Source organism: Macaca nemestrina, chromosome 3, assembly GCF_043159975.1.
Source record: "Macaca nemestrina isolate mMacNem1 chromosome 3, mMacNem.hap1, whole genome shotgun sequence".
NCBI classification, from domain to species: domain Eukaryota; kingdom Metazoa; phylum Chordata; class Mammalia; order Primates; family Cercopithecidae; genus Macaca; species Macaca nemestrina.
The window spans coordinates 156,421,674-156,445,408 of NC_092127.1; the positions used below are offsets into that span (position 1 = coordinate 156,421,674).

The 23,735-nt window shown below is 40.8% G+C and overlaps 1 protein-coding gene across 10 annotated transcripts in view; it reads left to right on the plus strand.

Moving 5' to 3' along the window:
- Positions 1 to 23,735, plus strand: part of LOC105487718 (amyloid beta precursor protein binding family B member 2) — a 410,283-nt gene that overhangs the window by 188,934 nt on the left and 197,614 nt on the right. For all 10 annotated transcript variants that reach the window (XM_071093688.1, XM_011751293.3, XM_011751301.3 and 7 more), the window contains one exon: positions 16,410 to 17,225. In XM_071093688.1, the coding sequence (XP_070949789.1) occupies positions 16,410 to 17,225 (816 nt within the window). The remainder of the gene's footprint in view (positions 1 to 16,409; positions 17,226 to 23,735) is intronic.

Here is a 23,735-nt window from a genome sequence, read left to right on the forward strand (position 1 = left end):
ATCTAGTAATTACCCTATTTCAAGGATCCTGTTATTGTTTAACTTTTTTTCCCTTTCAGAATAGATTTGGAGCCCAGCTTATCAGTAACTCAAGAAAATATGTGACATTTCTTTATAGCTCACCTACTTTTTTTTTCACCTGAACCAATATTCCAAAGCTGGATCATCATCAGGCTTGCCCATAAAAGTCTAGAGCTCTATTAAAAAAAAAAAAAATTATCTTTGAAAGTCACTGAGACTTTACTAAAGAATGGAAACAGCTTAGAAATTGAGCAGAGAAGAGAGCTAGATGTGGTGGTGCATACCTGTAGCCCCAGCTACTTGGGAGTCTGAGTCAGCAGGAGAATCGCTTGAGCCCAGGAATTTGAGGCTGTAGTGCATGATGACTGTGCCTGTGAATGCACTCCAGCCTGAGCAACATAGTGAGACCCTGTCCCTTAAATTAAAAAAGAAATTGAGCAGAGAAAATGTCCTTGGAATATAATTTCCAAAGTTGACTATTCCGAAGGTCTTAATTCTTACTTGAATACACACATTCTGCTTGTGCTTCCTAAATAACTGATCATCACATCTGCCAGGTGTGATGTTGGGAATGGCAAGCATTCCCCCATCTGGAGTGCCTTTTTCTTTCTTGTCTGCTGCTGGGCTCCTTTCCACCCTTCAAGATCCAACTCAGCTCTTTTTTTCTTTTTTTTTTGAGGCAAAGTCTAGCTCTGTTGCCCAGGCTAGAGTTCAGTGGTACGATCTTGGCTCACTGCAACTTTTGCCTCCTGGGTTCAAGTGATTCTCCTGCCTCAGGCTCCCGAGTAGCTAGGGCTACTCGGTACAGGTGCGTGCCACCATGCCCGGCTAATTTTTTGTATTTTTAGTAGAGACGGGATTTCACTGTGTTAGCCGGGATGGCCTTGATCTCCGCACCTCGTGGTCCGCCTGCCTCAGCCTCCCAAAGTGCTGGGATTACAGGCGTGAGCCACCGCGCCCAGTCAGCTCTTCTTTTTGTGGGAAGCCTTCCTTGAACCTCTCTCCTCATCCCTAACATGGTGTTCCATAAGACCCTCTGCCAACTTCAGCCATTGTTAGTTTGTGTAATAACATATCCTTTCTCACTGCCAAATCTGATTTTCTTTTTTAGAAAATAACATTTCTTATTTTTTATAATCAACAAATAAAACATGTATATGTTTATTGTGTACAACATGTTGTTTTGAAATGTGTATACATTGTGGAATGGCTAAATCAAGCTCATTAAGATTGAGTTTGTTGAGAGGTATGTGATACATTTGTCTTGAATCAGTTCCACTTAAAACATTGAACTGAGTGAGTCCTCAGGCAGTTAAGTTTAATGGGACACAAGAAACCCTCAAGTGGGTAAGATCTGGCTGTTGAAATCACCCCTGTATCTGACACTCTGCATCAGCAGTGTGACATTGTTCTTCTAGTTAGAACATTCTGAGGCTCAAATCCTGCCATCTCCCTGGCCCGGTGACCCAAGCTGCCTTATTGATAACTTTTGCCTCTTTTGTTCACAGAGTTCTTATCATTTTTGTCACATTGAAGGTTTCCTTTCATGAGTAGTTTCATGAAGCCAGCTTTATTTAGCCTCTCCCTCCTAAAAGGAAAAGAAAAATCAGAGTTTATTTCATTTCCTTAATACTTTGTGGTCTAGTTCAAAAGGTGACATTCTTCAGGGTAGAAGTTTCACCATTAACTCCTTGGTGGAAATGAAATTGTATAGCAGAAAAATAAAAATGAAGAAAATGTGAAGTTTCATTCAAGAATGGGGCAAACATTGGACTTCTTTGGGCCCATTTATCAACCCTGGGCCCATTTGTCAGTTTCCAATTTTATAAGCATGTCGTGGGAGTAAAGGGAGAGCAGCAGGTTATTGAAGAGAGAAGTTCTTGTCATTACTGACAAACTCTTTCTTGACAAAAGGCTAAAGGTCTTAGGAAAGGGAAAAGGAGCAGGGGGAAAGCCAGGTTTAACTATAGGATGCAGCACAGGTTTGTATTAGGATGTGGTCTAAGTTACAGGGCCAGTCAGCCTGGTTGTATCTGTGCTGGGGCCTTTGTGGCTGGGATGGAGAGAAGCTGTGCAAGTCATGAAATTAAAGTGATCCTGGCTTATCCAATTTTGCTTAGGTTTCATAAAAAATACTTTGTGTATTAATGAGGGCTCTTTTAGTTGCAAAACAGAGAAAACCCAGCTCCAAGTGGCTTAGGCAAAATAAATACATAAATCTATTTACCTGAGAAGTCCAGCAGTATCATATTTCAGGCATGTCTTATTTTAGGGATTCAGTCATTAGGGCTTGCTCACTTTCTCTCTGTCTCTTGGCTTCGCTTTCTTTGGTAGAGTCATGCTGGGGCAGGTTATCTCTTCATAAGGACCCCTTGAAGCTCTAGGCTTGCATCTTTTAGTTCAAGAAAAAGAGAAGAGAGAGCACCACTATTATCCTTCTGGCAAGTCTCATGGTTGGCTGGCTTCATGTGGGTCATACGCTTTTCCTTGAACCAGCCACTAGAGCCATGGGAATTTGCTACTGTGATTGGCTGTGCCTTGGCCATGTGCCCCCTGAAATAAGGGGTACAATCATCTCTGCCTGAAACACATGGGCCTAACCCCTAGAGTTTATGCTCTATAGGTATCTTTACTTTGTTGGTTTTGTTCACTGCTATATCCTCAGCACTTATAAGCATATCTGGCATGGTGTAGTGAACAGAAAATATCTGTTGAATGATTGAATGGGTGTGGAGGAAGGCTGAGTCCCCAAGAAAATTTGTGAGGCTTTTAACAGATAAGGAGGAAACACATGCCAGGCTATAATAGATGTTTCTTCATCGTGCATGCAGGAGAGCAACGACAGCAGTAATATTAGCTCTTGTCACACTCTTAAATCTGAAGTTATACCCATCTCTGGAATAGGAATCGATCCTCTTGAATTGATGTTGGAGCTTCGTAACATAGCATGATGAATAGATGTGGAGGGGATGGCAAAATCACTGGGGGCCCCATCCATCTGTCAGGAATCCAAGAGAACCACCTTTGTGCTAAAAACTAACCCTCGTTGTTACTGGTATTTTGCTTATTCATTCTTCATTTAGTTTTGCTTATTTTGTTCACTGCTGTGTTCTTGACCTTTAGGAGAGTGCCTGGTACATAGTAGGCTCTTGGTAAATATTTAATGAATGAATGAGGAAATGAATTAAGGAGTCAAAAAACATTTATTGTGTCTTCTTACATGCTAGACTTTATAATAAAAGGAACCGGAAGTTCTGGAAAATGAAAGGGAAATGAAAAGCATAGCCCCAGTGAAATATCGTTTCACACCAACTAGGATGGCTGTAGTAAAAAAGAGACAGTAACAAGTGTTGACAAGGATGTGGATAATTTAGAACCCTTATACACTGTTGGTGGGAATGGAAAATGGTACAGTGGCTTTTGTACTAAGTCGGTCTGGAAGTTCCTGAAAATGTTAAATATATATATACATAATGTGATATGTTTATAAAAATATAAAACAGTGTGTGTGTGTGTGTATACATACAAATGCAAGTTACTATTCTCAGCAGTTCCACTCCTGAGTACACACTCAAGACAATTGAAAATGTGCTACTGAAACACCAGGGGTTCAATCTAGGTCCTGCTGCTCACTGGACAGAAAGTTAGATCACTGAGAGGACGAGTATTGCTAAGGAAGAAGGCTTTAATCGGGTGCTGCAGCTGAGAAGACAGGAAAGGAGCTCAGTCTCAAATCCATCTCCCTGACCAACTAAAACTAAGGGTTTATATAGCAGGGAAGAAACGTAGCAAAGTGTACCAAACAGGATCTAGGTAGGATCAAGGGAGCAGTTAGGATGAATGAGGGTCCAGCATCTCATTGTCTGGATGCAGTGATCTGGTGAGTTTCAGTTATTTGGTACTTTTTTTTTCTGAGAGACCTGAAGATCATTTCCGGATGAAGGATCTCAGATAAAACAAATATAAATTTATTTTAAGACCAGAAGGGTCGATTTCTATGTTTATCAAAAAAAGCTATCTGTGGGACTATTGGGTCAGTTTTACATGCCCATACAAAAAAAATCTTGTATATGAGTGTTAACTCATAATAGCTAAAAAGTGAAAACAACCCAAATGTCCGTTAACTAATGAACAAATAAAAAGTGGTATGTCCATACAATGGAATATTGTCCAGCCATAAAAAGGAATGAAGTACTGATACATGCTACAACATGGATGAACCTTGAAGATACAGTAAATGAGAGAAGCCAGTAACAAAAGATCTCATATTATATGATTCTGTTTATATGAAATGTCTGTCATCACCAAGTTCACATAAACAAAGTAGTGTTTGCAGGGGTTAGAGGGAGGGACGAATGGGGCGTGACTGTTAATCGGTACAGGATTTCTTTTTGGGTGATAAAAATGTTCTCAAATTAGATAGTATTAATGGATGCACAACTCTGAGAGTATACTAAATAGCACTGAATTGTGTACTTTAAAATATGGTATATAAATGTATGATATAAAAATTTTTTAATGTTTATTTTAGGTTCAGGGGTACATGTGAAGGTTTGTTACATAGGTAAACACATGTCACGGGGGTTTGTTGTTCAGATTATTTCATCACCTGGGTATTAAGCTCAGTACCCGATAGTTATCTTTTATACTCCTCTCCCTCCTCCCACACTCCACACTCTAGTATCTGTTGTTTCCTTCTTTGTGTTTGCAAGTTCTTATCATTTAGCTCCCACTTGTAAGAGAAAACGTGTTATTTGATTTTCTGTTCCTGCATTAGTTTTCTAAGGATAATAACCTCCAGCTCCATCCATGTTCCTGCAAAAGACATTATCTTATGCTTTTTTTAAATGATGGCGTAGTATTCCATGGTATATATGTACCACATTTTCTTTTTTTTCTTTTTTTCTTCTTTTTTGTTTTTTGGAGTTGGAGTCTTGCTCTTTTGCCCAGGCTGGAGTGAAGTGGCACGATCTTGGCTCACTGCAACCTCCACCCCCCAACTCCCAACCCTCACCCCCCTGGCTTCAAGCGATTCTCTGGCTTCAGCCTCTCAGCCTCCCAAGAAGCTGGTATTATAGGTGTCTGCCACCACACCCAGCTAATTTTTGTATTTTTAGTAGAGACAGGGTTTCACCATGTCGGCCAGGCTGGTCTCGAACTCCTGATCTGAGAAGATCCACCCACCTCAGCCTCCCAAAGTGCTAAGATTACAGGCATGAGCCACCATGACTGGCCCACATTTTCTTTATCCAGTTTGTCATTAATGGACATATAGGTTGATTCCATGTCTTTGCTGTTGTGAGTAGTGCTGCGGTGAACATTCATGTGTATGTGTGTTTATGATAGCATGATTTATATTCCTCTGGGTATGTACCCAGTAATGGGACTCCTGGGTTGAATGGTAGTTCTGCTTTTAGCTTTTTGAGAAATTGCCACACTGCTTTCCACAACAGTTGAACTGATTTACACTCCCACTAACAGTGTATAAGTGTTCCCTTTTCTCCGTGACCTTGCCAGCATCTATGATTTTTTGACTTTTTAGTAATAGCCATTCTGATTTGATTTGCATTTCTTTAATGATCAGTGATATTGAGCTTTTTTTCATAAGCTTGTTGGCCAAATGAATGTCTTCTTTTCAGAAGTGTCTGTTTATATCCTTTGCTCGCTTTTTAATGGACTTGTTTGTTTTTCTCTCGTAAATATGTTTAATTAAGTTCCTTTTAGTGTTGTGGGAATGAAGGAGGACCAGAGAGACCACGGTAAAACAGGAGGATTTTTATTGAGTGCACTCAGACCTAGCGGATTAACATCCAAAAACTGGGTCTGGAACAAAGACAGCACTAGAATTTTAGACACACTTCTAAAAGGGGGTGGGCTAGCCTGAAACAAGTTTACAGTGGTACAAATCATAGTGGCGTGACAGCAAAGATACAGAGGCGGAACAAAGGCAGTTAATTAAATTGCGACAGGTTCTTCATAACTCAGGATTACATGTGACTCTTCCTGTGTGGTCCAGATGGCTGTTATCGAGGCTTGCTCTAGTGCCTTGCACAGGCTTATCTTTTAACCTTCGCTGTGGCGCCTAGATGACTGCAGCCCAGGCCTGCTTAGGCATGTCTTATAATCTTCACTGTGCTGCTTAGAATACTCAACAGAATACTCAAAGTTACTAGAAAACAGGAATCTATAAACTATAAAGTTTACTCATAGAGGAATGGAAAATTTGATTTCTTCTCCCTATGTTGAGGGAGTGCTGGGAGAGTCTCCAGAGCACATTCCTTTGAGCTCTGGCTTCTTAGATAATATTGAGACTTCACCTGGGTCCAGGCTTTGCCTGTTTCTGCCTTTGGGATGAGTCACCCTAATATAGAAAGCTTGTTTTTCTCTTTTTAATTTTATTTTTCTTTCTTTCTTTAATTTCCTCCCTCAGTAAGTGCTGGATATTAGACCTTTGTCAGATGCATAGTTTGAAGATTTTTCTCCCATTCTGTAGGTTGTCTGTTTACTCTGTTGATAGTTTCTTTTGCTATGCAGAAGCTCATGAGTTTAATTAGATCCTACTTGTCAATTTTTGCTTTTGCTGTGATTGCTTTTGGTGTCTTTGTCATGAAATCTTGACCCATTCCTTTGTGCAGGATGGTACTGCTTAGGCTGTCGTCCAGGCTTTTTTATAGTTTGGGGTTTTACATTTAAGTCTTTAATTCATCTTGATTTGATTTTTGTATACACAATAAGGAAAGGGTCCAGCTTCAATCTTTTGCATATGGCTAGCCAGTTATTTCAGTATCATTTATTGAATAGGGAGTCTTTTCCCCATTGCTGTTTTTTGTCAGCTTTGTTGAAGATCAGATGGTCATAGATGTATGGCTTTATTTCCGGACTCTCTATTCTGTCCCATTGGTCTATATTCCTGTTTTTGTACCAGTACCATGCTGGTTTGAGTACTGAAGCCCTGTAGTATCATTTGAAGTTGGGTAACATGACGCTTCCAGCTTTGTTCTTTTTGCTTGGGATTGCCTTGGTTAATCTGACTCTTTTTCTTGGTTCCATATGAATTTTGAAATAATTTTCTTTAGCTCTGTGAAGAATGTTGATAGTTTGATAGGAATAGTATTGAATCTGTAAATTGCTTTGGGCAGAGTAGCCATTTTAATGATACTAATTCTTCCTACCCATGAGCATAGGATGTTTTTCCATTTGTTTGTGTCTTTGATTTCTTTGAGCCGTGTTTCATAATTCTCATTGTAGAGATCTTTCACCTCCCTGGTTAGCTGTATTCCTAGGTGTTTTATTCTTTTTGTAGCAATTGTGAATGGGATTGCCTTTCTGATTTGGCTCTCTGCTTGGCTGCTGTTAGTGGATAAGGATGCTAGTGACTTTTGTACACTGATTTTGTATCCTGAAACTTTGCTTAAGTTGTTTATGAGCTGAAGGAGCTTTTGGGCTGAATCTGTGGGGTTTTCTAGATATAGTATATAAATTATATCTCAATAAAGCTGTTATTTTAAAAAATGAATGGGATAGTCACTTTCCTCAAGGCATTTGCAATTTAGAAGAAGACATAGACATAGCATCTAATCATAGAAGTCTGCAACTTCTTATCTACTGAGGAAGTATGCAAGAACTGCTAACTCATGCCCCCATATTTAACAATATGCCCGATGCTTTTCAGATCAAAAAATGGAGAACTTTGAGCTGATAGGATTGCAACTGATGAACAGTCATGTTTGACAGGGAAGTACCCCATTCTGCTCTAGGTTACAAAACATATGCCTTTGACTCTAAATAGTCCTTGTTCTTTTGGAAGTCATGATAGAGTTGAGTAAGAATTTATTTGAGCCAAGACTGAGGAGCAAGATAAATTGGTCTATACATTATATTAAAGGATTTTATTTTAACTCTTGCTCAGATGCTACGTGGGGTAAAAGCTGAGATAACTAACTAACCATTGATCGCCCTTTCCCTGTCTGATATGAGTCCCTTTTTCAAGGAAAGGAAAGATTAATTTCCTGTTGACTTAACTATTAATAACAGTGGTTTCCTTTCAGTGTTTAATAAGAAACTCTCAGAAATTCTGCGTAGACATTTTATGTCAACATTTCTTGAGATGTTAATGAAACACTTGCCTTTCCCATTTTACTCGAGGATTTATTCTTCAAACGTTTATGACTGCTTACTGTGGGCTAGGCTTCTGTGCTGGTTGGTGGAGGTCACAGTCTAGTGGGAAACTCAAACAGGTTAATAGTAAAACAGCATGAATGATGCTGTAATAGAGATGCATTTACGAAGGTGTGAGAATTGGGAGAAGGAGACTCCAGAGGGACAAGAGAAGGCTTCATAAAGAGGTGACATCTTTTCTGAATCTTCAAAGATGAGTAGGAATTTGCTGGAGGGAGGGAAGGATGCTGAGAATGTGTGGAAGGACAAGGAAGATGATGTATGCGATGAGAGCATTCCATGTGCCTCTGAAATAATTAACTCCATGTACATCATTTTATTCTTCCCAGATCTCACACTTCCTATTCCAATGGTTCTCCATCTTGGCCACAGATGAGAATCACCCCAAGAACGTTTTAATGCCCTAACTGTGCCCAATCCCAGAGTAACTGAATCAGAATCGTGGAAGTATCTTTGTAGGTGGGGCCTAGGCATCTATACTGTTTAAAAGCCCCCCAGGTGGCTTTTCCATGTGGCCAGGGTTGAGAACATTTCCTCATTCCCTTCACATCTGTTCCTCTGTGTCTGGAATTTATTCCTTCCAGTGGGTTCTTGGTCTCACTGACTTCAAGAATGAAGCTGCGGACCCTCGTGGTGAGTGTTACAGCTCTTAAAGATGGTGTGTCCAGAGCTTGTTCCTTCAGATGTTCAGATGTGTCTGGAGTTTCTTCCTTCTGGTGGGTTCATGGTCTCGCTGACTTCAGGAGTGAAGTCGCAGACCTTCACAGTAAGTGTTACGGCTCTTAAAGGTGGTGCATCCTGAGTTGTTTGTTCCTCCCCGTGGATTTGTGGTCTCACTGACTTCAGGAATGAAGCTGCAGACCCTCATGGTGAGTGTTATAGCTCATAAAGGTAGAGCAGACCCAAAGAGTGAGCAGCAGCAATATTTATTGTGTAGAGCAAAAGAACAAAACTTCCACAGCGTGAAAGGGGACCTGAGTGGGTTGCCACTGCTGGCTCTGGTGGCCAGCTTTTATTCCCTTATTTGGCCCCGCCCATGTCCTGCTGATTGGTCCATTTTATAGAGCACTGAATGGTTCATTTTACAGAGTGCTGATTGTTTTGTTTACAATCCTGTAGCTAGACACAGAGTGCTGATTGATGTGTTTTTACAGAGTGCTGATTGGTGCATTTACAATCTTTTAGCTAGACACAGAGTGCTGACTGGTACATTTTTACAGAGTTATGATTGGTGCATTTGCAATCCTTTAGCTAGACACAGAGCACTGATTGGTGCATTTACAATCCTCTAGCTAGACAGAAATGTTCTCCAAGTCCCCACTCAACCCAGGAAGTCCAGCTGGCTTCACCTCTCAAGCCCCCCTCTAAACAGGACACCCCAACTGCTGTTGGGAATTGGGCATCAACCGCTCTAGCTACTTCCTGCTGGATGGGGACAAAGAAGGGGCCCTGCAGTTGTGGTGTTCTCCAGAGGGGAATTCTTTAGGCCAGTGAAATGGCCAGAAGGTTGGTCCAGGGGTCCTTGGTAGAAGTTGTTAGTTGAGCTCATTCGGGGTTCCATTTGTAAGACCATCTGTAGCTTGATGGCGGTGATCCTAGAGGAAACAAATTTGACAAGGAGGTTAAAAATACAGGGCCTGAAGGTGAGGAATAGCAAGATGGCTGTCATGGAACCTAGAAAGGGGAGAAGCCATGTTGCTTAACTCCAGAGGTTGGTATAAGAGTTTGAAAGGCGTTGTGGGATTTCAGAAGCCTTTTCCTGTAAACGCCAGGTGGCATCTCTTACTATCCCTGACTTGTTAGTGTAAAAACAACATTCTTCCCCTAAGAAGATGCAGAGTCCTCCTTTCTCAGCAGTGAGGAGGTCTAGGCCTCGGCAGTTTTGGAGAGTCACTGCTGCCAAAGAGTCTATTTGGGATTGCAGCGGAAGGATAGATTTCGTTATTTCTTGCAAACTGTCTGAGAAATCCTTTGAGAGCATGTGGTGGTAGGATAATACATGTTACACTGTTAACTTTTAGCAAAGTTTACTTTTGTTGAAAACTTTGTAGGTTTGGGACTTCAATTATTCTTTGCTATTAATAAGATCTCGTTCAGTCCATATTAACTTAGAATTGATACAGGTGGCTCCTTCCTGATTCTGTAAGTACTTTAAGGTTTGGCTGAGTGCAAACAGCTGGCACGTTTGAGCACACCAATTATTAGGCAATTTTCCTAACTCTGCTTCTACAAGAGTTCCCTTATCACTTACTGAATACCCATTGTGTCTTTTTCCTTAATCCCCTGGGAGGAACCATCTATAGTCCTGTCCTGAAGGGAGTTCCTCCTAGATGTGGTTGGACCTTTGTATGGTAATTAGTCAAAATTTAGATCCCCTGTTAGGATACCCTGGGGGGTTAAGGATTTTTGATAGGAAGGCTATGGGTTGTCAGTGGCCTCAGTGCTTTCAGGCTACTCTCTTGTTTACACTGACAACAAGGTGGTATTAGAGTGTTATAGGGTTACAGAGAAGACCTTCAGTTATTAATTATAGGTTTTAAATTAACCCTAGCTTTTAAAGGAATAGGGTACACTTTTTTTTCTTTACTACTTCTATCTCTCTCTCTTTGATTCCTTCTTTGTCTCTTCCTCAGTTTCCTTCTCTCTTTGACTTTCTGTCTCTCTGTCTCTTCCTCTGCCTCTCTCTATCTTTCCCCACTCTGTCTCTCTCTTCAACTCCTTGCCTCTGTCTCTTCCTCTCTCTGTATCCTTCTGTTTCTCTGTTTCTTCCTCTCTCTTTCTCTGACTTTCTGTCTTTTTCTTTCTCTCTTTCCTTTCTGCTGCCTCTGCCAGCTGCTTATGCTGCTGTTCTCCCCTCTCCTTCCCCTTTTAATGGCTTCGGTAGTGTAAGACTGCCACCTCCTTGGGTTTTTGCACTGTGTGCAATACCTTTACCTTCCTGGGACCTCTGACCCTGGCCTTTTCCTTTTCTCCCACTTCTTTACCCTTTCTACCGTGCAGTCCCCTCATTTCCTGCTTTCTACAGGCCAGGTCCCAGGGCACACCCTCATCTGTACATATCAACACATTTGACACCTTCATCACCTTTTTAAGTTCCCTGCTACACCACACCCCTAGACTGTTTCCTCTCTGGGAAAACTTTCTCTTCATAGATAAAATTAAGTCGGTCAGTTTCGCTTTTGCTCAGTTTTGTGTCACTATAGTGACATACGTGTCCTTGTCCTTACTGCCTCTCTTCCCTCCTAGCGTGAAGTGTCCCTTATCTTGGGCAGGGCTGACTGTTTCCAGTCCACGCTTGTCCCTTCTCTTTGCTCATCACCTGGTTTCTACCTTACTATTCTGTTCCTCTTTCGTGTTTCCACTTTTCCTCTCTTTGTTGCCTTCTGCTTTTATAGCCTTTAAACAATGGTAGAATCTCATCTTCAAAAGTAAAAAGTCCTCCCCGTAACCCTGGGTCATCCTCCAGCTACTATCCTGTGTCCCCGAACTGTGTTCTTAGTGAAGCTCCTTGAATAAAGCTCACTCTCTGCCCACCTCTGCCATTCTCCTGAAGCTGACATGATAGAAGTCACCAGTGTCTTTCTAATTACTCAATTCACCAGACTCTTCAATCCTCACCTCTGAATCCAAGTGGCTAATGGGAACCTTATCTTTCTACCCTGGTCAAGGGATGACCAGAGCTGGAACTGCAGTAGTGGGAGAGTAAGACTTTCACCCCCATACCTAAGTCTCTTGTGACTACCTTGTCCTCTCCCGCTTTCTTGACTGGACTATTACAAAGAGCCTCCCAACTGCTCCTGCTTCCCTGTGGTAAATGGCAGAGTCCAAGGCCAGAGAATGAGCCTAAAAATGGGGCCAGCCTACCTCTTTGGCTGATTCAGGAGACACTGTCTGTGTACCTCTTTCCACTGTTTCTCTGATGACCACTGATGTTTTAATTGCCTGGTTTACATTACTTCTTTAATGTCTTTTCATCATAGTTGTTGCTTGCTTGAAGAATATGCTAGAGGAAAAAGGCCCAACATATACACAGATACACCACACACACACTTAGAATGTACACGTCAGCCTTCCATTCATTCTTTCTGCTGTTGCCTCAGGGTCAGGTCCAAAGTGTTAGAGCATGCTTGAGAAGAATCCCTGCCTTTGCCCTTCCCCTCCATCATAACGCGTCTCCTTTCACGTCTTGATTTGTTCAGGCTCCCTTGATAATAATCCTCCCTTCCCTGAAGATCCTCTCCAACCCTAGGTGAGTAGCCCATTTATTCCTCTGCACCTGCCGCCCGCCACACTGGGTGATTTCTGTGACTTTATTGTGTATTTTTCTTCTACAAGTTTGAAAGCACTTAGAGGTGGGGACTTTATGTTCGTTGGTTTTCCAATTCCTAGCACAGTACCCAGCAAGAAGAAAGTGCTCAGTCAGTGGTGGCTTGAGGTATGGTGGTCAGAAATAAAAGTATGCAAGGAAGGAGGGAGCTATAAGATCATAATAATCCCTAACATGTATTGAGCTCTTACAGTATGCCAGCCATTATGTCAAAGGTTTGACAGTCATCTGTTTTAGTCCCCAGCAAAACTCAATGAGGTGTAGATACTATTATAATTTCATTTTACAGCAAAGAAATTGGGAGTTTAAGTAACTTGTCGGTTGTGTTAAAGAGTTTGGTCTTGTTTCTTAGGTCTTTTGATTCCAAAGAAAACAGTTAAATATTAGAAGGTTTAAAGAAATATTGTAAGATTTTCTTTTATTTAAAGAGAAACACAAACCTCTATCCTCTTAAACCTGAGGAATGTATATATTTGTTTTCATAATTAAACCCTCATAGACCCAACTTCTTTGTTCCTTCTTAGTCTCTTTCCTCCCAGTGTGTCTCTGCAACAAGACCGTTTTAATCACTCAGACCAATAAGAGTAGGGGGTAATCTGGGGGCCCTGGCAGGCAGCCCTGCACTATATTACTTGGGTACAAAGTGGTGACTGGAGCTCACATTTATTGTTATAAATTCTCTGTAGGCATTGCTCATTTTACTTGTCATGTAAACCAGGTACTATTATTGCCCCATTTTTAACTAGTAAGTAGCTTGGATAGGTCTTGAGCCTTTCTCTCTTTGACCATGAGATCTGTGCTCTTAACCCTTACAGCACTGCCTCTCACTTGGGGCTGCTTTCTTGCAGCCTTGATCTTTCTAGGATTTTGCTAACCTCTAGCTACTTCATGACCCTTTTGAGCCCAAGGACTTCCCAGCTAATATGTAACTCCTGGAGGAATTCTATAGTTCATGGGATTAGCTTGGCTGCCTTAGCTGTAGTATTGAACTTTTACCTTTGCCTCCACATGATACCATTATTTAATATCTAAGATATTACTCAAACTGTGTTCAGGTTTTGATATATGAAAACAACATATACAGGCTGGGCCTGGTGGTTCATGCCTGTACCCCAGTACTTTGGGAGGCTGAGGTGGGAGGATTACTTGAACCCAGGAATTTGAGACCATCATGGGCAACAAAGTGAGACCCCTGTCTCTACAAAAAGTCAAAAAATTAACCAGGTATGGTGTGTACGCCTGTGGTCTCAGCTACTTAGGAGGCTGAGGTAGGAGGATCACTTGAGCCTAGGAGGTTGAGGCTGCAGTGAGGCATGTTCCTGCCACTTGTATTCCAGCCTGGGTGACAGAGCAAGACCCTGTCTCAAAAGTAATGATAAATAAATAACCAACCCTGCCTCAAAAGTAATAAATAAGTAAATAAACAAACCAATAAATATGGCATATACAGAGCTGCATTTGTTCATTCAGTTTGTTTTGGATGGTCCTTTTCCATTCAGCCTCTTCCCACTCCTGCCTGCCTTCCATTATTTCTAGCAAAAGAGTTACATGGCGCCTGAGAGGGTAATGGGATACCAAAGACTGTGAAAATGTGGCTAGAAGTCTTTTTTTTTCTTTTTTTGTTTTTTGAGACGGAGTTTTGCTCTTGTTGCCCAGGCTGGAGTGCAATGGCACAATCTCGGCTCACTGCAACCTCTACCTCCCAAGTTCAAGCGATTCTCCTGCCTCAGCCTCCTGAGTAGCTGGGATTACAGGCATGTGCAATCTGCCTGTCTTATTTTGTATTTTTAGTAGAGACGGGGTTTCTGCATGTTGGTCAGGCTGGTCTCGAACTCCTGACCTCAGGTGATCTGCTCACCTCAGCCTCCCAAAGTACTGGCATTACAGTCATGATCCACAACACCTGGCTGTGGCTAGAAGTCTTAATCTGTATATCCAGGATATAAAAGCTACTTAAATATTAAAAATCACCTAGAAATTCTGATGGTATTCTTTCTGAAAATATGTATGGTTATAAACAAAGTAAATAAAAATATCTCCCTAATAACATTGCTAGAATGTATAATAGTACCTAGCATCATACATAGAAATTTTTTGCCATGCCTTTTAGGAAGCCAGCAGATTTGCACTTTCTCGTAATGTCACTCTAAATACCTAAGAGTCTAAAAATAACTTTCTCTCATGTATCTATGCTCTGAATATGTGTCTCAGGGAAAACTTAATGTAGGTTTCAGGTAGGCCCTTCTCATATGAAATGCTACTCTTGAGTGAAGTTAAATTATAAATTGAAACATAATGTTTCCCATAAAATGGTATAATAGTTGTAGTCAAACAGTAATAAAGAAACAATTTTTTAAAAATTTAATTGTCAAGAGTATTGTTTAAAAGGCAGAAACCTTCCAGTGGATTGGGTAGAGGAAAAGGAAATTTGGCAAAAGGAAAAACCACACAACATTCTCTGTTTCTGTAAAATGAGGCCTAAGAACTAAGGTGGGGTGCTGGGTAAGAAGGAAGCCTTATAAATAGTAACTTTAAAGAATAGGGCCCAAGATCCTAACCCTTGGGATTACAGCCCTGGACTCTCTTATGGGCCACATGGTCATTCTGTATAAAAATGGCCATGGTCTGGAATGGAGAATGAATGTTGCCTTGCTTCCTGGAAGCATAGGGACTCTAGAATGAGTAACTTAGTAAAATTGCCCAACCTAAGTATTTGATGATGGAGAGATACCTCTAAGCTCCCAAACAGGGAAATTCTTGCCCTCCTCTCCTGTGAAGATCCCTGTTTTGCCTGGGGGAGGAAGAGGGAATTGTCAGAATACAATTTCAGGAATTTTAGGAGCTGTGCTTTGGTTGATCTGCTGCTGAGGTAGAGATAATCAAAGTCTCTGTGGAGGGCAAAAGGATCAGATAAGAAAGAAGTCACTCCTCATAGACTGAGAAATCTGAAACCTTAGGAATTCTTGCTGATGAATTTTATTCCCTTCTAGTCTAAGAAACCTTTCTTTCTTCCTAGCAAGAGACATATAGAATAAATCAGTAACAGCGCAAACAATATTTGAGATAAATGCAATTGTCTGATAGTTTCCTAGGAGTTCTGCAGAGGCACGTGATGACTGCAAACAGCTGAGTCTGTATTTTCATTCAGTGGAATATATTCAAACTCCTCTGGGAGCTCTAACATGTTGTCTGTAGCCAAGGTTTCAATGCTACAGTAATAGTTTTGTGCGAGTTCTTCAGAAATTAAGCCATTTCTTCAAAATTTCTGTTTAGTACAAACAGTAAGCCCAGGTCAAAAATGTTCACCAAGACATTAGCAAACTCTAATGGAGGTTTGGTTTTCCAGGCATTCAGAACACAGTTTCTAAACATGATTGAGAAAAATTACCTTGGATGTATGGAGCATCATTGAACAATGACCTTTCGGGTTGACTAAGAATGCTGAAGCCCCAGAGGAATCTTGAGCAATTTTTTGTTGTTGTTGCCTGAAGGAACCGAAGAATAAAAATGTAGTGGGAATATTTGGAAAGGGGATGGTTTTTCAAGCTTGTAAAAAATGAAGACCAGCCACCAGAAGAAAATGCTTTTATGTGAATTCAAAGAGAAATGTTTTTTAATTTTAAGTAAAATTTAGGTCCTCAGACTTCTTAGCTTTTCTATAAATTGGCTTTTGGTTATCCACGTTAAGCCCTTTATTTGCTCCTATTTAATATAGGAACAAATGGTGAAATAAAGAGGAAAATGGGTCCATTCTATGAGAATGTATTTGCAGTGGAAGCATTTCTTCTTTTCGTTTTCTGTATAAAAATATTTACTCGCACTGTATAATATACTAAGTAGTTTAATCACGGCAAGTGTCTAATGACCTTTTTTTTTTTTCCAGCTGACTCAGGTGTGGACACCTTGGCAGTGTTTATGGCCAGCAGCGGAACTACAGACGTCACAAATCGGAACAGCCCAGCCACACCACCAAACACCCTTAACCTCCGTTCCTCCCACAATGAACTGTTGAACGCTGAAATAAAACACACAGAAACCAAGAACAGCACACCTCCCAAATGCAGGAAAAAATATGCACTAACTAACATCCAGGCGGCCATGGGCCTCTCAGATCCAGCTGCACAGCCCCTGCTGGGAAATGGCTCTGCCAACATCAAGCTGGTGAAAAATGGGGAGAACCAGCTCCGGAAGGCTGCAGAACAAGGGCAGCAGGACCCCAACAAAAACCTGAGCCCCACTGCAGTCATCAACATAACTTCTGAGAAGTTAGAGGGTAAAGAGCCCCACCCACAGGATTCCTCGGGCTGTGAGATTTTACCCTCCCAGCCCAGGAGAACTAAGAGCTTCCTAAATTACTATGCAGATCTGGAAACCTCAGCCAGAGAACTAGAGCAGAACCAAGGCAACCGCCATGGGATTGCGGAAGAGAAATCCCAGCCAGGCCAGGGCCAGGCCTCCACCATCATTGGGAATGGTGATTTGCTGCTGCAGAAACCAAGCAAACCCCAGTCCAGCCCTGAAGACGGCCAAGTAGCCACGGTGTCATCCAGCCCAGAGACCAAGAAGGATCATCCGAAAACAGGGGCCAAAACCGACTGTGCACTGCACCGGATCCAGAACCTGGCACCAAGCGATGAGGAGTCCAGCTGGACAACATTGTCCCAAGACAGTGCCTCACCCAGCTCCCCGGATGAAACAGGTACCCCTGGGGAAGGCATAGCCTCAGCTGGCACTTTCTTTTGGTCTTTTCAACTATTGGTGGAGTAAATCTCTAGACTGACCAAAAATGTCCATTTATATGCAGAGAGGAACGTAAGCCTCTTGCGGTAAAATTGGGCAATTTATTTACAAAATATTATTTCATTCCTCAACCATATCTTAGGTTAGTTTTATTTTGGATCGTACATAAAGCTGTTTGTTCTGGGAAGCATTTTTGTAAAATAAACAGGTCCTTGGTGTTAAGTACAGTAAAATATCATCTGTTTAGAAATTACACTTCCAGTGCATAGGTAGACCATTTCTCTATGCTATCTAGAAATACTGGGTTTTGGTAAGCAAAATAATAAACAAAGTTGTGGGGGGAAGGATATAACCCAATTAAGAGAACTATTTTAAAGTCCTCGAAAGAACTTACTTATGGTGAAGCTCATAAAAAGTTAAAACATTAGCCATCTGTTCATTAAAGGCATTTCTCTTTTTGACATTTACTGAGGAGTATTTTACTAGCCTTAAGTAATATTTAAAAGTGGGAAAATAGTATTTCTTGAAAAATATATTCAGAAATTTAGGCTTTTAACTAGTCTAATTGAGACCAGTCTTTCTGGACTTTTGTATATATTTGTAATATTTTGGATTTCTTGGAGGTGTTAAAATGGTGACAGCTACTTTATATATCATTTTCTCATAGCTCCCACTATACTGATCGTAAGATTGAAAAATTTGGAGAACTTTATTGTATCTGAATTCAGCGTAAACAAGCACTCAGAAAGGCTAATTTTTTAAAAAGTAGTCCAGCAGTTCCCCTAGTGGGTCCCAGGGCTGTATTAATATAGATATAACAAAGAAAACAGAACCACCACGAAAGGAAATCACATTTTTACAACCTATAAGGTAGATAAATTACAAGGACTAAAGATAAGGAAAAGAGGAGTTAAGACATTAACTTGTTTAAGAAGAAAAAAAAGTAGCGTTTTTGAAGTGCCCTTTAAAATCCCAGTACTTTCAGTGATGCATACTGTTGTGGGATATGGCAGTAGGGAGGTTGAGATGAGGCCATTTCATCTCATAACTGTCTGGCCCTGCACATTACTGGAATCATAATTATGTTCAGTAATGTCCCTGAGTTCACAGCTCTCTATACTTTTTACCCATTTCGAGAATTCGTATTCAGCAGCTGATGGACGTTGTCACCTGCTAGAGTTTGAATCCATTAATACATGAAAGACTGATTGCACATCTTCCAGCCAAGCTCTACCTCCTGTGTTCATCGTTTACTGACACCTTGCTGTCTCCCTCTGGTCATGGCACCCTTTCTGCTGCTCTTCCTGGCATAGCCGGTTCTGTTGTAGTTAAATTTTAAACTAACCTAAAGTTTTGTTCAGGCACGGTGGCTCATGCCTGTAATCCCAGCACTTTGGGAGGCTGAGGCAGGAGGATCACTTGAGCCCACAAGTTCAAGACCAGCAAGACCCCATCTCTCACCCTCCAGAAAAAGTAGTTGAGCATGGTGGACGGTGGCATGTGCCTGTAGTTCCAACTACTTAGGAGACTGAGGCAGGAGGATCACTTGACACCAGGAGTTCGAGGCTGCAGTGAACCATGATTATGCTATTGCACTCTAGCCTGGGTGATGGAGCGAGACTCTGTCTCAAAAAACATAAATATATTTTTAAGTGAATAATTAAGCTGTCTCTGCCCTTCACCCTAGCCCCCTTTCCCAGTGATGACCATTAGCTTATATTTTTATTTCCTCTCAGAAAATATTTGAGTCATATATCCGCATACTAATAATAAATTTTAAGGCCGGTGTGATGGCTCGCGCCTGTAATCCCAGCACTTTGGAAGGCCAAGGGGGAGAGATGGCCTGAGCTCAGGAGTTTGAGACCAGCCTAGGAAACATGGTGAAACCTCTTCTCTACTAAGACATAAAAAATTAGCCAGGCATGGTGGCGGGTGCCTGTAGTCCCAGCTACTCTGGAGGCTGAGGCACGAGAATTGCTTGAACACAGGAGGCGAAAGTTGAAGTGAGCCAAGATCCCGCCACTGCACTCTAGCCTGGGTGACAGGCGAGACTCCATCTCAAAAAAATAAAAATTAGGCCAGGTGCAGTGGATCACCAGGTCAGGAGTTCAAGACCACCCTGACCAATATGGTGAAACCCTGTCTCTACTAAAAATACAAAAATTAAGTGGATGTGGTGGTGCGTGCCTGTAGTCTCAGGAGGCTGAGGCAGGAGAATTGCTTGACCCCGGGAGGTGGAGGTTACAGTGAACCGAGATGCGCCACTGCACTCCAGCCTGGGTAACAGAGCAAGACTCTGTCTCAAAAAAAAAAAAACTAAAAAATAAAATAAAATAAATTAAAATTTAAAAAATAATAAATTTTAAAATTTAGCCAAATTTTGTGATGATGTTTTTAGAATCTCTATGTTTTAGAGATAATATACTAATATAAAATACTAATCTATGTCATAGTATGACATATATAATACAGTATAACCCATACTGATAGAAACAATATTGTGTATGGGATTTTCTCCAAAATAATTGGGATTAGAAGGATAAAAAAAGAAACAAAATTGCCCATAAGCTGCTGATTGTTAAAGCTGCATTATGGGTATGTGCAGATTCATTAGATCTCTAATTTTGTATGTTTAAAATTTGTCACAATAGTTAAAACCAGGAAAAAGTTATTCTAATTAGATTGTTTTATGAATGCTTTGCTTTTTTTCAGGTAAGAACATATTTTGTAGATCCATCCATTTTTCTACTTAAGTCTTTTTAAGTATTATGTATGCTATTCCACTATATACAAGTTCCATGATTTATTTAGCAAGTTCCCTGCTGATGAGTATTTAGGTATTTTTCTGTCCATAGCCCCTTGGCTTACTGAGTGCTGGTGTGGGTAAGGGCCTGTGGAGAGGGCACAGTTGAAGTATGCACTCCACTCTACCTACTGGGACTCTTGAAATGCTCCTGTAACTCCCTCTTTCCAGGAAGACTTTCAGGGGTCCCTCTGCTGTGACACTTACTACTCATTTGCTCAGTGTCCTGACATTACTTGCTGTTGGGTTTCCACAGAACATCTTACAGTGCTTGGTCTGTGATGTGAACTGGATTAGTTTTTTGACATGTTAAGAAGATATGCTCAGTTTTCTCTCGAAAGTTGGTTTTGACAGGATGATGGTGGCCCTTGATACGTTGCTAAGGATAGATGTTTCAAATCAAATATGCTCAAAAGAATGTATTAGCTGTGAATGAAAAGCAATGAGATTGTGTTTTTAAAAAATATACTAGAAGCCAAACCTGTGCCAGCCTTGAAAATGTTCACTTTGGGATCTCTGCGTCTACTTCAGCATGTTACAGTGTCTCAATATTAATCGTCATAATTTTGGGAGTCCTCTTTTGGAATTGCCTCAGAGTATGCTGTGGATCCCCATGAAATGAAATCTCTTTGCTTATAATCACACTTCAGGTTTCAGGTAATATGTAGATTAGTGAATGAAATAAAATAAGCAGTTTTTGTTTCACTTGTAATGATAAAGTTAGTGTTTATTATGTATTTTTTATATAGTATATATATGTGTATGTGTATATGTATAAAATTAACACAAATACTAACAGTTGAAAGAAAAGAGAAAACGAGAGCAAATATTTTGTGACGTCTTAGTATGCCATGCCATAGTACATATATAAAAAGTGTATATTTGCCTGTTGACTTGCTGTGTGTTAAGTACATACTCATCACAGTGGTGTGTGTTTTATGACTAAATCATGATGCAGTTATCTTTGGATCATAGACTGCACTTTGGGGAGCCTAGAAAAATAGACTCATTTCTTCCTCGGGGGCATCCTTTCCAAGTTAGAATGCTATTTATACAATAAAATGCAATGGCTACCCCAGAGAGTGACTACTTTCTATTTTCCTTTACTACTGAATCGCCCCCTCCAGCTGTTTAGTAACTTCTTTTTGTACAATCAGTCATGTATACAATATGTGGCTGCCCTTTTCCTCCTCTGTAGTCTGTCCTTTAAGAAAACAAGAGGCTGTTTGAAAAAGGAAAAGCATCTGTGAAATGACTATTTTCATAGGAGTTAAGAAAAGTTAAAGAGTGCCTTGGCCCTGATTCTAAAAGAAAGGGTTGTATCTTGCTACTGCAGAGTGAGAACTTGGAATCTAGTTAAGAGTTTTTTTCAGAGATGCAGTTCCCTCAGTGGCCCCAGGTAAGCATGATGGCTCAGATAAATAAATACCTGTTGGTCATACTGTATACAGTCTCTCTGTTCATCACTTGGTGTTTCATGTTTGCTCTATGAAAACATTGAAAAGATGCATCATTTTGAAACTTCCTGGCTACAGGTTTCGGTGGTACCAACATGTAATTTTATGTTTAGTTTGGGGTTTAACAAAATTGAAGACACAGAGTATGAAACTAGATGGATCTTGTGTAGTAACTGTTTCAAATTAGATTCATTGCTAAAGTGTACAAAAGCAGAATTATATGCAGAGAAAACCAAGTCCAGATGGTGTGGCAATGGGCCTCATGATCCATTAACTTGTCATAGGCTTTAGAGTGAGCTTCCTGAGTTCAAATCCCAGCTCTGCTACATCTAGGCAGTTCTCATAGCCTCTCGTCTATAAAACGCAGATAATAAGAGTATTTTGGCATAGACCTGCTGTGAAGTTTAAGTGAGAGCATCTTAGGCCGGGCGCGGTGCCTCATGCCTGTAATCCCAGCACTTTGGGAGGCTGAGGTGGGCGGATCACAGGGTCAGGAGATCGAGACCATCCTGGCTAACACGGTGAAACCCCCATCTCTACTAAAAATACAAAAAACTAGCAGGGCGAGGTGGCGGGCGCCTGTAGTCCCAGCTACTCGGGAGGCTGCGGCAGGAGAATGGTGTGAACCTGGGAGGCAGAGCTTGCAGTGAGCCGAGATCATGCCACTGCACTTCAGCCTGGGCCACAGAGCAAGACTTTCTCTCAAAAAAAAAAAAAAAAAAAAAAGCATCTTCAAAGAGCTTTTAGAGCAGTATCTGGCATATAGCAAGCACTTAATGAATATTGGTGATTATTATATTAGAGATCATCAGTATCGGTACAGTGGTGGGATATAAACGTTTGCTTTTCTCTTAATTATGAATAACCTATATTTTGGACTCTGAGTTAAGACTTTCTGGACCTTAAGAGCAAGGGTTGGTTCATCGTCATCTTTGTATTTTCAATGCCTAGAATATGGCAAGTGAGTTTAATAAATAAATAATGACTAATTGAGTGAAAATGGAAGCCATCTACATATCACAAAATGAACTTGATGTGTTGAATAAGACACTTGATGTTATATCTTAATCAATGCCTGGTTTTGGTGTTGGCTACATATAATGATCTGTTGGTGAAGCTGAATAACCCGAGTTACTGGGGAAGGCACACAGAGATTCTGTGGGTTTACCATGTGCCAGATCCTGTTGGTGGTACTTTCTCACTCTCAGGTGGCCATGCTGAGACTTGAACCTCGGTCTTCCGACACAGCATCCAGTGTTTTACCACAGAGGCTAAATATATCAGATTTAGTCTGGTTCAACTGGAGGCACATAGTAGTATCTTGAGAATCCAGAAAGTAGAAAATTATATTTTAGGGGATCTTTCCATTCCTCTATGCAATTGAGGTTTAGATCAAATGCCACCTCCACTGTGAAACCTTTCTAGACCCTCTGAACTGTATAAAGTCCTTTCTCTGTATTCTCAAAGAAATGTTTCTAAGTTTCTGCTCTCATGTTTATCTTAGTGGCTTTCTACATCACTCATAAGTTTCCATTTAGACTTAGAGCTCTATGAAAGCAGCAGCCAGATCTTCATTATGTGTATATGTGAACTTCTTCACATGGTATGTGGCACATAGTAAAAGGCTCCATAAAGTTACTCATTTGCTGGTTGGATGGATAGATTTGTGATCATTAATGCATGCTGTCTGATGTTTGCTACATCAGTATACCTGTAGAAATAGAAAAAGTAAGAACAATTTGTATAAAATAATTGTTTAGAAGACTTGGATAGGGTGATTCTTATTTATATTCTAGACTCCTGGGAAGGATGAAGAATTGGGGCCAGTAATTCAGTCTACCACAAACATTCTTTTATTTGAGTCTGTAAGTCTATATGTTAGAAGGGTCAGTGCCAAGGAAAAGGGCCATTTTGGTTTCAGTTGACTTCACACTTTGCCTTGAATTGAGATTGATCCATAGTTGTCATAGATTGTTTTCCGTTGTTATAACGAAATACCTGAGACTGGATAATTTTTAACGAAGAGAAACATATTTAGGTCACAGTTCTGGAGGCAGGGAAGTCTAAGAGCATGACACCAGCATCTGGTGAGTGCGTTTGCTGCAGAATAACATGGCGAGGATATCACATGGCCAGAGAGAAAGAGAATACATGTCAGCTTAGGTCTCTCTTCCTCTTCTCATAAAGATACCTCTTACCATGGGAGCCC